The sequence below is a fragment of the Hordeum vulgare genome, chromosome 7H, assembly GCF_904849725.1.
Source record: "Hordeum vulgare subsp. vulgare chromosome 7H, MorexV3_pseudomolecules_assembly, whole genome shotgun sequence".
NCBI lineage: Eukaryota > Viridiplantae > Streptophyta > Magnoliopsida > Poales > Poaceae > Hordeum > Hordeum vulgare.
This window is the reverse complement of record NC_058524.1, coordinates 525,204,842-525,222,281: the sequence shown is the minus strand read 5'-3', so window position 1 is coordinate 525,222,281 and position 17,440 is coordinate 525,204,842. Positions and strand designations below refer to the sequence as shown.

The 17,440-nt window shown below is 43.7% G+C and overlaps 1 protein-coding gene and 1 non-coding gene across 2 annotated transcripts; both read left to right on the top strand.

The window, feature by feature from the left end:
* Positions 1 to 397: 397 nt before the first annotated feature.
* LOC123411273 (protein MKS1-like) lies at positions 398 to 1,613 on the top strand. The gene has a single exon (XM_045104203.1). It carries the CDS (start codon positions 576 to 578, stop codon positions 1,170 to 1,172), a length of 597 nt encoding a protein of 198 aa, XP_044960138.1. The 5' UTR covers positions 398 to 575; the 3' UTR covers positions 1,173 to 1,613.
* Positions 1,614 to 2,175: 562 nt separating this feature from the next.
* Positions 2,176 to 2,247, top strand: TRNAP-AGG. Its single transcript has one exon. It is a non-coding gene; the product is annotated as a tRNA-Pro (tRNA).
* The last annotated feature ends 15,193 nt before the right edge of the window (positions 2,248 to 17,440 follow it).

Here is a 17,440-nt window from a genome sequence, read left to right as displayed (position 1 = left end):
TGAAGCTGAAGCTGAGATGAGAGAAAGATATCCTCTAGCCCTTCCATCCATCCATTCATGTGAATCAAAGGGGCGACAGCACCGCCGAGTAAAATTCGAAGAACGAAAAATTGACCTGAACAGAAGTACAGAAGACAACGTGTGGGTGTGGCTACCAAACATCATATTTCTCTGTAAATAAAACCGGGGTATTGCACTTCAAACGGGATTGTTCCAGCAGTAAAAAATATATGCATGTGTCGACGACGGAGCACACAACCATGGCTGCGGAGAGAGGCGACCACACAGGATGGAACACGAGGCACGTGCCACGCCGCACCACTCTTGTCTCATTCGATTTAGCCTTTAAAACGCCAGGAAGGAGGCGAGGACGCTGTCCATGGCTATATAAGCCGTTTTGCCCCCGTAGCTGATAGAAGATCGTTACGTTTAACCTCTAGCTGTCCCGATAGAAGATCATCCGTGTCTGCCTGCCTCAAAGTCGCACCTATCCTGCTATCCATTACCCCCGGCCGGTAGCTATCCGCCCGTCGTCGTTGTCGCCGGCCCGTGCGCTCCCTTGTGTTCCACCTCCCATGGCCACCACCACCAGCTACGACAACGCCGACGTCCGGCACAGGGCCCTCGGCGTGCACGGCGCGTCGCGCAAGATCGGCAAGCCGGCGCAGCAGCAGAACCGGAAGCCGGTCATCATCTACATGGTGTCCCCCAAGGTGATCCACGTGGAGGCCCACGAGTTCATGTCGCTCGTGCAGCGGCTCACGGGCCCGGAGGTCGCCGGGGAGGACGGGCGGGAGAGGGCGTCGACGTCGACGTCTTCCCCGGGGGCCGCGACCGACAGAGCCGGGAGGGCGGCGCAGCCGGTGCGCGTCAAGGCCCGCGCCCTGAACCGGCCCGGCCCCGCGGTGTCCGTCTCGGTGACGGCCACGAGACAGCAGCAGCAGAACGTGCCGCCGTCGTGGGCGGGGCCGTCGCCGTCGCCGACGACGGGGTTCCTGTTCCACGACCTCAGCCCGCTCCGCGGCGGGGCGCTCAAGGGCGAGGCGCCCATGGTCTCCCCGTGGCTGCACCAGGCCAGCGACCATTTCTTGAGCCCCGGCGGCGCGTCGGCGCTCGGCTCGCCGTCCGGCTTCCTCGACATCTTCGGGCCGCTATCATCTCAGCAGCAATAATCGGGTGAGGGCCGGTCAACCCGCGACATGGTCAGAAGTCTTTACCAACTCAATATGCATTAGGGTTTTCTGCATGATGGACACGCATGCTCGCTCGCCTCACGCACGAGATGATCGAAATTGGCCCGGCGTTGTCTAGACTGGTTTGGCAAGCTGTAAATTAATTAGTAGTCTGCTAGGTTCTTGCAGTATTGATTTTATGTGTTTGATTTTGATTTTTTTTTGTTTACCTTTGTTTGCAGTTCTTGCTGTACATTAATTGTAATAACCGGTGCACCCATGAGATATGAAATTGATTTATTTGTTGATTCGTTCTAGTTGGTGCTGCAAGTTGTAATTGGCAGGAGCAGCTAGCTAGCTAACTAATGCATTGGGCGATTGAATTGACAGAACATATATGCAGAAATGCAAGATATATATCATATGGTGCTTGACTTACTAGCTAGCTGGACTGCACATATGTGGTTCCATTTTCCCCGCCGTGTGTACATGCGAACCACTTCTGCTCGAGGAAATTAAGCGTGTCGTATTTAAATTAATCCAACGGAGATACGGTGATCTACAGCTTGATCATCGCATATATATGTCTTGTAGTTTTTTTTGGGTAATGTATTTTTCTTGTAGTTGGCATGCAATGCTTTACGCGGCATTAGTCTTTCTGTCGAGGCCTGAGATACATTAAGATGAGCTACATATTGCATAAATGCAGTTTTCTTTCCTTCTACAGCAAGAAAATCAGGTTTGATGATAGCATTGTTCACGGTCTTAGCTCTTCTGCTAATCACTCAAGGGATCACAAAAACCTGTAGGTCAGGCCCATGCACGGTTGCACTTGCACAAAGATCAAAGGCAGTACATATATATACGAACTGCTTGGCTGATAACATCGGTAACTAATTGTTGTGTCTTTACCACAGAAGAAATGGTATAACATACGGAGTGGTAGTAATTGACATCTCATTATTATGTTCTAATAAGTGACACAGTAGAAAGAGACACCTAAGGGCATTTGGTCTAGTGGTATGATTCTCGCTTAGGGTGCGAGAGGTCCCGAGTTCAATTCTCGGAATGCCCCTAATTTTTTCTTCCTTCCTTCACAAACAAAATCTTTTGTTTTGCTCCCTTCAACTCCCCCTCCAGCTTACAGAAAGCAGTTGTTGGCTTGGTGTTTTTCTGCGAACGCGGTTGTTGGCTACTTGCAACGATCAAGTTACTGGCTCCCGTTTGGAATTTGCAATACAAATTGAACGGTTTGTGCAGATCAATTCAAGCTTTTTTTTTTTTGAACAACCACATGTTTCATTAATCGAAAATCAAGTTACAATATAGCAACACACGTGAAAACTAAAAGACAAACCGGGATAAAATGATTATCCTGAATTTGCAGATAAAAACCTAAAAGATCAAAAAATACAAAACGATCCCTAGGGTTTCCTGCAATCACCGTAGCGAACGGCCGCCGCCCAACTCCAGCGCCGCCGAGGCGAACGCCGGAAGAGACGCCGAGCCTCCACCATCCCAAGATCCGAGAAAGCACCATCGCCAACGAGGCTTTGTGAGTCGATGAACGGGCCCGCTGCACGCAGCAAGGCACGTGTCGCTGTGGCTCGTCGACCGGGGGACGTCCCCGTGCTGTCTTGGACCAAGATTTGTCGCCTCCCATCAAAGTTGGAGAGGAACGGCAGATCCACCACCTTCGGACCGACATCCTCGCTCCAGAAGAACCACCTCGCCCCGGCCGCCAGCGCCGTCGCGAATAACCACGAACGCCAGCGACAGACCGAGAAACTGATCTCGTCAGATCTAAAGAACGGCGAGAAGACCAAGCTGCCGATCTGAAGGACCGAGCATCACACGTTGCCATCAACTCCAAGACGCTGCCGTGAAAGTTGTCGCCAGTGTGGGAATAGAGTTGAGGCAAATTTATTTCCCCGAACGCCGCTCCCATCACCCCAACGGCGTCCCAAGAAAACACTAGGCCAACCCTAACTACAAGCCGGCGTCGCAGCGACGTGGTCCCCACCTCCTCACGTCGCCGGAGTGGGCAACGGAGGAGGCAGGGACCGGTGGCGGCCGGTGTCGCTTGGGTAGTTGGATCGCCTAGCGATCGCTTTTCTCTAGCGGGAGCGGTTGTCTCGACGAGGGTTAGCGGCGGGGATCTTTGTGTGTGTTTCAGATCAATTCAAGCTGTGCATACTCTAAACCCAACAACGGGGCTCCCTTGACGTTGGACTGCTCACCAGCTTACAGGTAAGTGCTCGAATTCCTGCCCAACTGTTGAAAATACAGATGCCTCCGACCGATGTGAACTGCGGATAGCAACATTTTTTTTAACAGATGCGGATCAGCAACATGGTTGCGCTAGTCATAGACATCAGCTCTTCCCACGCCTGTTGTGCACCATGATCAAAATCGAGGCGGTGCGCCGTGTGCGCGCAGAGGCAAAGACTTGTCATCCCTGACAACGTGTTGACACTTAGTAACCTGCAGCTAGCTTCCATGATTCTGTGTAGGCCGCTGAAGTGATCTCCTTCAGGATGATTCTGTGTAGGCCGTCCGTTCCTCTCATGATATCTTCCATCAGACCTTTGCAGTCCGAGGCAATCACCAAGTGATGATGTGTACGTGACACGCTGGCGAACAAGGGACCTCCTGTTTGACGTGTTTTGCGTCACACAGATGAGATCCCGGACGCGCCGAGCGCCACTGGACTGATCCATTAGAGGCTGCCCCGAGAAGGCCACTATAAATCAGTTTCGACACTGTAGCGTCAAAACCTGCAAAAATATTCCCTCGCTTGAATTCGATCACAAGATCTCATGTTGCTAGCCAACGGAGCTACTAACCGACCTTCACAAATCAGCAGCGCTAGCTCCCTAAGAACTAATGAAAGCGGTAAATATGAAACTTTTTAAAATTTTGAAACGTGTTTTTTTTCTTTTAAAATAGAATACTTTTAGAACGCAAACACTTTTTAAATCCACGATTTTTTTCTTCTTAAAACTCAACTATTTTAGAAAATCGGCTTCTTATTCAAACTCCGAACATGGTTTGAAATTCTAAACAACATTCTCAAACATGAAAAAAAAATCAAACAGTAACACTTTTTAAGTTAAAAGACATGTTTTAGAAAATTATAAACCAAATTTGGAAATGTGTAATTTTTTTTCGAATTTTCAAACAAACTTTGAAAAAATGAACATTTTTTGTATTTGGAATTTTTTGAATTGTGAACAAATTTTGAAACTGTGAACATTTATTGAATTGTGAACAACTTTCAAATTCGTGAAGAAAATTAAGAAATTGTGAATATTTTTCAAATTGTGAACAAATTTTGAAGCCTTGAACATTTTTTTGAATTCTGAACAACTTTCAAATTTCTGCAAAAAATTATCAAATTGTGAATATTTTTCGAATTGTGAACAAATTTTGAAATCGCGAACATTCTTCGAATTGGGAACAAATTTTGAAACATGAACAAATTTCAAATTTGTGAAAAACAATATAAAATAGTGAACATTTTTTTGAATTGTGAGAAAATTTTCAAACATGAACAAATTTCAAACTTATGAGCAAAATTGTAAAATTATGAACATTTCTTGAGCTGTGAACAAATTTTCAAACATCAACAAATTTCCAATTCGTAACAAAAATATAAAATTGTGAACATATTTTGCATTTGTAAACGAATTTCGAAACCACAAACATTCTTCTAATTATTAACAAATTTTAAATTCGTGATTTTTTTATAAAATTGTGAACATTTTACGAATTGTGACCAAATTTTCAAACATGAACATAATTATAAAATTGTGAACATTTTCCAAACTGTGAACAAATTTTGAAACATGAAACAAATTCAAATTCTTGAACAAAATTATAAAATTTTGAACATATTTTGAATTTCTGAACAAATTTTGAAACCGTAATTTTTTTTCAAATTGTGAACAAGTTTTGACCATGAACAAATTTCAATTTTTTGAACATAAATACGAAATTGTGAACATTTTGTTTAAACTGCAAACATTTTTCGAATTGTGAACAAAATTTCAAACATGTAAAAATTTAAATTCATGAACAAAATTTTAATTTTTTTAAATTTTTACTTTTCTGAACATACTTGAAATTCTTGAAGAAAATTATATAATTGTAAACATTTCTCGAATTATGATCAAATTTTTAAACATGAAAATTTTTCAAATTCATAAACTAAATTGTAAAATTCTGAACATTTTTTTAGTTTGTAAACTAATTTTGAAACTGCAAATATTTTATGAATTGTGAACAAATTTGGAAACATGAACAAGTTACAAATTTGTGAACAAAAATATAAGATTCTCAACATTTTTTGTAAAACTGTGGACATTTTTAGAAATTTTTTATTTTGTTGAAACATGAACAAATATACAATTTGCGACCAAAATTGTAAAATTGTGAACAAATTTTAAAACCAAAAACTTTTTCGAATTGTTAACATATTTGAAAACCTTGAACATTTCTCAAATTATGCGCAAAATTTAAAACCATGAACATTTTTCGAATTTTGCGCAAAAATTTTACAAAAAAAGAAAAACAAGAAAAAGGAAAAGTAAAAAATGAGAGAAAAGAAAAGAAATTGAATAAAACAAAACAAAGAAAAAACCAGTTTAGTCAACCTTCTTGAAATTTTCTAAAACTACGAAGCTTCCCAAAACGAGGGGCCTTGAAATAGTTAAATGGGTTGGTCCGTTGCATCGCTGCTCGGTCGCTCCGCTCTGCAAAAACCAGACAGTTTAACGCAACGAGTGGTAAATAGAGTATTCCGGCGAAAAGGCAGCGCACACCGCACGCTCTATTGCGCAAGTCTATGAGTGGGCCTGGATGCCCACATTTTTTTTTTCTTATTTCTGCCTTCTGTTTTTTTTCTGCTTCAGATTCTTTTTCTCGTACAACAAATCCAAGATTTCTTTTCCGAATATATAAGTAATTTTCGAAATTTTCTTAAAGAAACCAAAAAATGCATCATCGTTTAAAAAATGCTACTGATTTTGAAAAAAATGTTTCCATATTCAGCAAAAAATGTTCATGATTTTGAAAAAAAGTTTGCCTATTCTCAGAAATGTTCAATAATTCCAAAATTGTTTCAGCATCTTTAATAATGATAAAGAACGTTTTGTATTTTATGAATAAATTTTGAATTTGATGAACATTTGTTGGCGTTGACGAACAAAATTTGAATTCGTTGAACATTTTTTAAACTTGATGAACAAAACTTGTATTCAAGAACATTATTTTGAAAAAAAAGATGAACAGAATTTGAATTCAATGAACTTTTTTGAACTTGATGAAGAAAATTTGTAATAAAGAATATTATTTCGGAAAAATGATGAATTGTATTTGAATACAATGAACAAAATCTGAATTTGATGAACAGTTTTGGAAAAAGATGAACAAAAAATAGAATTTGATGTTTTTTTAAATGATGAAGACATTTTGAATTTTGATGATTTTTTTTAATTTGAAGAACAAGAAATGAATTTTATGATCGTTGTTTGAATTGTTGAACGTTGTTTTACATGGTTGAATATTTTCTGAATTGGATTAACAAAACATTGTTCTCGAATTTGAAAAGAAAAATATGCAAAAAATTGAAAATTTAAAGAAGAAGAAAAATTGAAAAGAAAATAAAAACAAAAATAAAAAGAAAAAGAAATAAAGGAAAAATAAAAAATGAAAAAACAACAAGAAAAAAATAGAAATCAATATTAAATGGGAAAAAAATGACAAAAAGATAAACCAGTTGAGTAAACAAACAAAATATAGTTTTGGAAAGGTTCTAGAAGCTTCCCAAACTCTGTCCGTTTTAGTCCATTTGCGAGTGCTAGCTCTTCTCGAAGCGACGACTTTCAAACAGGATGCAACTTTGACGCGTGGGATAGTCATAACCGAAGCTCGTAAAAAAAGTCCATGTGCATCCTAACAATTAGTAATAGTATATTTTAAAACTTGATGATTATGTTGTTTATGTTTATGAATGTTACTATGTTAATGTTTATTAATTCATCATTTCTCAATAATTACACTGCACTAGATTACATGTTGGATAACATGTCACATCAAAAATTCTGTTTTTGTTATTTACCTACTCGAGGACGAGCATGAATTAAGCATGGGGATGCTTATACGTCTCCAACGTATCTATAATTTTTTATTGTTCCATGATATAATATTATCATTTTTAGATACTTTTTGGATATTTATTCACCAATTAATATTATTTTTGAACACTAACCTATTAACCTGTCGAATGCTAGTTGTTATTTTCTCCATATTTTTGGCTTTTCAGTTTTACCTTCTCAGAAAAAGTCCAATTGTCGCAATACTTTTTTTATGTTTTTTTCTGGACCAAAAGAAGACATGGAATCTTCGAAAGGAGACCCGAGACCACACAAGGGAGCCACCATACAATAGGGCGTGCCGAGGGGGTGGCCATGCCCTGATGTGTGGTGGGCCCCCCAAGCGCCTCCTGACGTCCCTCTTTATTCTATAAATCCTCAAATATCCCCAAAACCCTAGGGAGCCATCAGAAACACTTTTTTCGTCGCAGCAAGTCTATGTTTTGCTGTGTGCTCATCTGGAGCCCTTTCCGATGCCCTGTTGAGGGGGGGGGGGTCAATCACAGAGGACCTCTACATAAACCTTGCTACTCCAATGGTGATTTGTGAGTAGTTTACCACACACCTAGGAGTACGTAGTTTGTCCTAGATGGCTCTCTCTCTCTCTCTCTTGATCTTCAATACAATGATCATCTCATCTTTGCTTTCATCTATCCGATGTAATCCTTTTGTACGGTGCATTTGTTGGGACCCGATGAATTGTGGGTTTATGTTCAGATTATTCATGGTAAAGATTTGAGTCTTCTTTGAATTCTACTATGATTGTTATTTGCATGATTATCGCTGCTTCGTAAATCTCTCCGATCTATTGAAATAGTTTAGCCAACTAGGCTGATATTTCTTTAATGAGAAGGGTGCGTTGTAGTGGGTTCAAACTGGCGGAGTACTATATCCCAGTGACAGAGATGGACAAGGACACGTCATTGTAGTGTTGCCACTAAGGATAAAATTGTGGGATTTTCTCATATTAATTGAATTCTTTTGTCTACATAATGTTATTGTTCTCCAAGCATTACTTTGTTTTACTTAATACTCTAGATGCACGCTAGATAGCGGTCGACGGGTGGAGTAATAGTAATAGGTGTAGGTAGTAGTCGGCCTATTTGCTTATGAAAGTGATGCATATATATACATGATCATTGTCGTGAATATCACATAACTATGTGTTTTTCTATCAATTGCATTAATTTGTTTACCCATCGTATGACTACTACATGAGAGATGCCATTAGGGAATACTATGGCACCCAGGTCTATTCAATTATAAGTTTATAAATGCTACAATTACCTTGCTGCGTTTATTTACTTTGCAATTATCAACTTTCATCTATACAATTTACTTTCTTGCAAATAATGAGTCCAAGTGAATTGACAACCCTCTTGCCTGCGTTTGGTGCAAGTGTTTGCTTCTTTGTGTGCGGTCACTGAAGACGGGGGCTGGTTGTTACTCCTATCGGTCCGATAAACCTTGGTTCTCTACCGAGAAAAATAGTTACCTATATTGTGCTGCATTACCCGTTTCTCTTCACGGAAAACCCAGCGCGGATCACAAGTATCACTTGTTTGCTAATTCAATCAACAGTTGGAAGAGTTGGAGGAAGTTTTCAGAGCCAACTGTCAAGGGACTTATATTCAACCCCGCATCATCAATGACCTCGTCCTTGTTATGCAGAAGCCCGGGAGTCCACCAGACAATTATGGAACCGGTTCCTAACTCAAAAGAATTGAATTTTAGATTGTGTGCATGTAGAAGCAACTACTACCTTTAAGATCAACATCCATGACGAGCGGATTGCTCGAGAGCTCGGGCGAGAAAGACCCAGGTCGATGACGGACCTCACTCACTTAATGACTAGATACTGTGCGGGTGAGAATAGATGGATTGCTTGTAGCAATCGCAATTCAAGGGTGTGTGAGGCATGAAGCGTCGATGTTAGACCTCTGCGCATTGCGCGCCCCACCACTTCCAGCACAGCGAGGCCGATGAGAGAGCAGTCAATACTGTGGCCACAAATCAAAGTACGGCCAACAAGCACAAATATGTTTAGTCGGACACAAAGGGTCGCTCAATGCTAGATCGGATCCTGGATAGTACGTGCGTCATCCATGGCACCCCTAACAAGCCAGCCACTCACTCTAACCGAGAAGAAAAGGCCATATCATGTCACATTATACTTGCATGTGTTGTTTGTCTTTTTATGCATCTTATTTTACTTAGATCGCGATGGTATAATTATAAGATGATCCATGACACTTAATATCAAGATAGAATTGTTCTCCCTTAGTATGCACCATTGCGAAAGTTCGTCGTTTTAAAACACCTCGTGATGGTCGGGTGTGATAAACTATATGTTCACATACAACAAGAGTAAACCAGTTTTATACATGCAGAAATACTTTGGTTAACTTAACAAGCCTATGATTTACATACATGATTTTGGAACACATAGAACCGAAAGGTTAAACATGAGTCATATGGATGATATGATCAACAAGTTGATGTTCACCATTGAAACTACTCCATCTTACGTGATGATCAGACTTGAATTAGTGAATTTTGTTCATGTATCACTAAACAACTTTAGGGGTGTTGTTCGAAGTGGGAGTTAGTTAGTAATTTGTTTAACTAGGCCTAATTATCATGAACATAGTTTAAATGTATTTGCAAACATGTTGTTGATCAATGGCTCGTAGCTCCATTAGATTTCAGTGTGTTCCTAGAGAAACAAAAAGTGAAACATGATGGAAGCACCTTTTTGGACTAGCTCCGTAATCTAAGAACTAGGTAGACAGACATTTTTATTATTTAGGGCATGGCAAATCGAATAATTCGGCCATGGCATATTTATTAGATAGACCATCACAATTTTAATTTTTGTGGCATATCAATTTTATTCTCTTCATGGCATTTATTAATTAAATAATGACCATTTTCTATTTCTGTTTATAACTTTTTCTTATTTCCGACATATATGGAGATGTGGACTTATATTAGCTTACCATTTTTTGGGTACTCTCACATGGCATTTGGTATTTGGTCCATGGACAAAAAAAAAGGTGTCCATGGCAATTGACTCATACGGTTCATGGAAACTTTTAATTTTTTTGTGTGCTTTTGTACACACGACGTTGCTCTTTGAAATACTTTTCCGATGGCAAATTGTAAATAATGTTTTCATATGGCAACTTGTGGGGAATGTTTTAGAGGATGTCCCCGTGGAAAATTGTATATATTCTATCCCCAAGTATGATGATTTTTATTTCGCATTGTGATAAGTGATTTTTTTCCAACAAGTTGCCATGTGATCATTTACAAAAAAAATGTCATGCCATTCTTATTATTTCTTTTTCAAACATAAAAAATATGAGGTCCAAGTAACAATATTTTTTTAAAATGAAGGCGAAGATTGTCTCATCTATTAAATAAGCGAAAGAGAATTGCCGAGTTAATTGCGGAAAACCGGACAAAAATCGATACAACAAGGGTCAAGCTCACTCCCCTAGATTGAAACACTCGGAGCAAAGCCCCCGCCCCCTTATTGACGACACGTCGACCTACGACTAAACAACTCAGCTTCGACCGTGACGGAGAACTCTGTATGACAAAACCATGCACGACTGGCGCCACGTGAGATAGTCGAACGAGTTATGTTCAGCCGGTCATCGTATATCGTAGGGCCGTGTCGCCGCAGCTTCGACTCCATAGCAACAAACGAACCGAGGCAAAACCGTGGACACGCCGAAGAGGAGCCGACTACGGCAACCATTATCGCGTCGCCGACATCATCCCCATCATCATCGTTGCCACAGAAGTCTGGACGCCACACCCGCCCACAACCGCCATCCACTGGTCCCGCTCACCGATGCCAAGCTCTCAAGACGAAGCCCCCAAGAGAGAATACGACACCAAAGTGCCGCCATCGTCCGATCACAAATCAAGATTTCCCCTAGAAAGGCCAAAATGGACAGATCCGCGCAAGAGGGGTGGGAGAACAAGCAACGATGCCTCCAAGAAGGTCAACGACAGCCACAACCGCCGCCATCGCTATTCACGGCACGAGGCCATGACATGGTTTTCACGAAGCTCCACACCACCTCGGCCGCACACATCCCGCATTGGCTTCGGCAAGCCCACCAAACATCACCACCATCGAAGGTGTCCATCGACGAAGAAACATGAAGACCCGCTGCGGCCAACCGCACCTCGCGGAGACTACCGACAACCGGAGACTGGATCCGCATAACACGCCGCCGGAGCGCATTTCCTCGTCGCCATGGGCATCCGATCTGCGCACCCCGAGGGGAGCCCACGTGATGCTAGACCGCGCAGACATACCCCAGCCGCACCCCTCGCGGCCCAAGCCACCGCTCGAGCGCCATGCATGCCGCTCAAGCCTCCCCACGCCTGTGCACCTGCGCCGCACCTGGCCGTCGAGCGCCCACAACGTGCCTTGCCGTGCGCCCATTGTGCCCCTCGTCATGCGTACGCGCCCATCGCCGTGCGACCTGCCTCATCTAGACGACACAGGCACGCGCCGCACCTGGCCGCCACACATCGCGCCTTGCTGCGCGCCTGCTGCGCCCCTCACCTTCTATCTGCGTTGCATCTGGACGCTGCGCCCCTTGCCGCGCGCCCACACCGCAACTAGATGTCGCGCCCGCGCTGCACCTGCCGCTGTGCGCCACCCCATGCCCGAACCACCGGCACCGCGCATGCCGGCCCACATGCCTCTCGGAGCCCGACGAGCCTCCATGCTAGATCTTCCCATGCGCCATTCAGAGAGATGCCCTGCCGCCACCCTTCCTGAAGCCTGACCGGGCTTCGCGACGGTCTCCTGAGGCGCCGATGAGGTGAGGGGGAGGAAGGGGTGGGCAGTCGGCGATGCCGGGGGTTGCCCCCATGACGTCAAAGAGAGGCGACACAGGGAGAGGAGTTTTTCGTTGTTGTTTTTCCAACCATGGAAACGTACTTGTTTTTTAGCCCGACCAGGGAAGGGGTTCGCTCGAAGGGGTTTTTCCCTAGCGACCGATTAATTTGCTCGATCACTGCTCCTCGGGTTGAACTAATCTTTTGCCAGGACCACCTCCCCTGGCGTCCGTAAGCCAGTTATTGGCGTCCTGTTTGAAATCACGAAGCTTTTTAAAATTACAACTTTCTGAATTTGCAAACATTCACAAACAACCTGGAATAGCTCGAAATCCAAATAACAACCCGTTCCCCATTCACTTGTCGCTCATTTACTTTGGTTTCAGGCCAGCCAAACAACCCCTCCCTTCGTCGTTTGTTATTGATTTTTTAGTTCTTTCATTTTGTGTGATATTTTTAATATGATAGTTGAGAAATAATAAAGGTGAAGCTGAGTCGGTGATTGTGTTGTATGTTATTGCATTTTGTTTTGTAGATTTCGCAATATGTGCGTACCATTGTACCAAAATGAGTGATGTTGTTCCTTTTTACTGTTATAGACGTTTAAACCTGATGATCATCACTTGGAGATGGAGGAAGTGGGCACTCGTAGGACCACTCATAGCGCAGTTGTATGAGCTGAATGTTCTAGTTCACAACCATCTTCACAGGAACAATGTTTTGGCGCAAAACAGTGTGCTTCTGAAGAGCATAACGTCAATAGTATGGACAAGAAGGATGGTAAGAAATTTCAAGGAAGGAAGAATGTGGCACAAAACATGTGTAACCACTTCATCAAGATTGTGGATGATTCCTTTTTAGAATACGAAGTGAAAACCCTCAGCCTTTGCATCAATCAGTCCATACAACCATCTTTATTAATTATTCAATGATGAACTGATAAAACATACATCAAGTCATCCGAAGCCAACATTCACATCTACAAACTCGATAATATGGAGTGCTCTTACGTCCCATATCTAAAAGCACTGTCGTAGCCGATCCATCCACACAAGTATCGCAGGTGAAACAAATCTAAAGCGTACACCATATGCACACGTTTTAAAAACCACCATCATCATGGAACTGTCGATCCATCTTCAGGAGAGATATCTGCATCATGATTGCCAGTCCGGCCATCCATCGACGCCACCACGGTGCCCAACGACACCACCTCCCTGCGCGCAAACAGCTGAGCACGTTGTGGTCGCTACCGATACACCGCAACATCATGCCGTGGAGTGCCGCCAGCCGGCACAGCTTGAAGTCTTTGGAAGATTTGTCGTGCATAGAACCTGCTGAAAAATCATGACACGGCGTAGCACCCGTCGGTTAGGCATGACTTAACATCACCATCAAAGCTTCATGAAAGATGAAGCCACTCCATTTCCTGCCTTTGTCTTTCTGCGTTGTTCCACAAATGATACTCCTTAGAAAGAAATGAAACCGTAGATTACAGATGAAAATCTGGGCCCTTGAGCCCCGTGCGGGTTTTAGGCGGGCCGGTTCGGTCCTGTGGCGGTGCTGCTTTTGGTCGGATGGAGATGCGCTCCTCCTCGGACGTGGATCGGCGGAGCCATGGCGTGCCTGCTGCATCGCAACAGCACGGGCTTCATAGGCCCCATTAGGGCCTGCCCGGACCTGCGGGCCCGCAAGACTGGTATGCCTCTACTGGTGCATTCAGTCGGCTATTACTTCGGTGGTGGAGGTCGGTCCCTCCCACGTGTCTACGGTGCTGCTGCTCCTCGTTTCCGGCATGTGTGCGTCTCTTTCTTTCAGGCCTCGCGTTATATCTTCGGTGAGACGGCGTGGGAAACTTCTAGATCGTGTTGGCACGAGGTGGGGTCGGTATGGTGGCGGGCTCCGACACGTCCGAGGTGAACGTTGGGATCACGAGAAATACCCGTCGGCCTGGCCGACACCGACGCAGTGGCGCCTGAGGGTGCCATCAGACCTTCCTAGAGGGCATCAGGGGCTACCTTTTCCTTCTCCTCGCCGAGTATCGGGGGAAACCCTTAGCAAACAGCGTCATCATCCTCGTGTCCCTTTTGGGAGGTGTTGATTGGTACCGGCGCTTTGGAGTCTAGGAGCTTGGTGGGAGATCTCCAATGGCGCAGCGGTCCCGAAGCTTCTCCGTTGTTGTTGACCCATCATTGTTTGCATTTGTTCCTTTTGTTTTTCTCTCTTGTTTCTTTTGGCGTGACTGTACTGTTTCCATCCCAGCATCTGTCGTCGGTTGTATCGGTGTTGGTTTCTTTGTAATACAAAGCGGGAGGAAAGCCTTTTTGTTTAAATGTAAATATAACAGTCGTGACATAAATGCTGACTCAAAGGTCCACGATACATCATCCTTGATCAGACACTTCAGTGTGTGCAAGTGTAAACGTCATAATTTCAATCAAGATCTGAAGGAGGGAACTTTGTAAGAAACTCATGGGGAAGTGTGGGAACTTGGAGGTTTTATCTTGGTGTTCTAAGGGTGTGTTTGGTTTCTATCACCAAGTGGAACAACATGGGTCCGTTCGTTCCTAGGGCCCATTCTCGTGTTCGGTTGATTTACGGAACCAGAACCCACTCGTTCCTAGAATGGCATATTTGTTGTTTATGCCGTTCCGCGCGGTCTCTCCAAATCGAGCGGACCATGCGGAACCGCTCCTTTTCCTCCTGTGACTGCATCTCGTGTTCTCTCCTTTCCTTCCTCCCACGAACTCGCTAGGAGCACGCGCCACTTTAGCCACCAGGAGCACGCGCCTCCGCAACCGATGGGAGCACGCGTCGCAGCAGCCGTCAGGAGAAGGCGCCACCAGGAGCATGCGCCGCTGCAGCCGTCGGGATCTCGGGTCCGCACGGTTATGGAGAACTGCGTCGCATATGCTCGGAAGCTCCACACCATCACGCTAGACGGAGTAGCTGCTCCCCGCGCTCGTCGTTGACCGCGGCTGAGCACGTGTGGATCTTGTGCACAGTTGTTGTTGTTAATCTGATTTGATCTCGATTCCTTCCTTTTACGGATCTTTGTGAGTGTAAGAGGGCTCTCGAAAGGGGAATTGGCTAGGGTTTGTGGCGATTGCAATTGCGTATGATTTCCTCCCAACCTCCATCACAGCGTGTTCACGACAGAGTTCAAATTACAGAGACAGGTTCGGCCGAAGCCGCCGTCCAAATCGCCAACCAACTAACAAAAATGTTACCGCTAGTATTTAACGAGAGAGCCACTCTCGGACGATATTCCACTTGGGCCGAGATGCGTTGTGAGTGGGTCAGCGCTCTGGACCGCCAGGAGGTTCATGTCTTGGCGCGCCTCTCTCTTTGTAATGATTCAGCGATGCTTTCTTCAGTCGCTGCTGTTGTCGCCATAGGCTTCATAGCTTCAGTGCACACCTCCCTTGTACCCGCATCGCTGACATTCCCCCCTCCTTGAGAAACGGCTTGTCCCCAAGCCGGTTCACGAGGGAACTGCTGCTTCAGGAAGTCCAGATCCTCCCACGAATTATCCTCTGAAGATGAGTCAGACCACTGGATTGAAGCTTGAGCCACTGTTTTTTTGCCAATCTGCCGCATCCGCTGCTGCAAAATCCGAACAGGGACTCTCAAAGGGACATGGTGAGATGGCAAACTAGACAACACACTAGTTTCGCGAGGAAGGAAATGCTTTAGCTGAGACACATGGAAAATAGGATGGATATGACTGCCCTATGGAGATCCAGCCTGTAAGCTACCTCTCTAATTCTTTCCACAACAAAGAATGGCCAAAGAATTTGAAGGCCAACTTTTGATTCTGCCTGGAGTAAACAAATTTTTGAGCATATGGTTGCAGTTTGAGGAAAACTTAATCACCAATCTGAAAGGATCTCTCAGTTCTGTTTTTATGTGCTTGACTCTTCAATCGTTGTTGAGCTCTCAACAGATGCTGCCTAGCTGTCTCAGTTACTAGTTGTCTTGCTTGCATCCACTCTTGCATCTCTACTGGGGCAATAGTATCTAATTCACTGATGCCAAAGTATCTAGGTGTATAGCCATACAAAGTTTCAGAAGGAGACTTCCCCAAAGCAGGGTGCCAATTAGAATTGTACCAAAATTCACAAAGTGGCAACCATTTACTCTATTTATGAGGCTCGACACTTATAAAACATCTTAGGTAACATTCAATTTGCTTATTAACCCTTTTTGTTTGAACATCAGTTTCAGGATGGTTAGCTGTGCTCATATTGAACTGAGTACCCGTTCTATGGATCAACATCTTCCAAAATTGGCTAGTGAAAAGTGGATCTCTGTCACATATAATCACCTTGGGCAACCCATGCAATTTATACACATTATCCAAGAACACTTCAACAACTTTGTGAGCATTAAAGGGACGCCTCATAGCTATGAAATGCCCATATTTTGTGAATTTATCTATCACCACTAGAACACAGTTATACTGGGAAGAATGGGAAATCCCACTGATAAAATCCATAGAAACAGTCTCCCAAGCATTGCTTGGAACTGGCAGTGGAGATAACAGGCCACGATATGCCACCCTTTCTAGCTTAGCCTTTTGACAAATCAGACAAGACTGCACCTGAAGTAAAATGAACTTCTTCATTCCAAACCAAGAGAAGAGTGCATGAATTCTCTTTTAAGTAATTGGAAATCTAGAGTGATCACCCATATGACTATCATGAAAGGCTGCAAAGATCTTATGATGTAATGCAGGCACATGTCCTACCCAAATACTCTGCTTATATTTCAACAAACCATTAACCAAAGTATATGGTGGTTTGGAAGCTCGTGCAATGGCTAACTGTTGTATAATTGCTAAGGCTTTCCCATCTTCCTCATAACTAGCTCCAATCTAAGCCATCCAAGTTGGCTGGTTACTTGAAATGGAAAACAACTAAGACCCATCAGGTGGTCTTCTAGATAAGGCATCAGTTGCACTGTTCTCCTTTCCGTGTTTATATTGGATTTGATAATTCAATCCCAGCAACTTAGTAAGACATTTTTGTTGCCAGACTGTATGCAACCTATGGTCTTGAAAATGAGCCAAACTTCTTTGATTTGTTTTAATAATAAGCTGTTGCACTTGCAAATAAGGTCTCCATTTATCTGCCGCCAACAGAATAGCCAGATATTCCTTCTCATATACTGATAGGGCTCTATTCTTTGGACCCAAAGTCTTGCTGACAAAGGCTAGTGGGTGTCCCTGGTGCATCAAAACTGCAC

Excerpts from the sequence above, each read along its gene's own strand:
- LOC123411273 (XM_045104203.1), top strand. The coding sequence starts at position 576 with ATGGCCACCACCACCAGCTACGACAACGCCGACGTCCGGCACAGGGCC.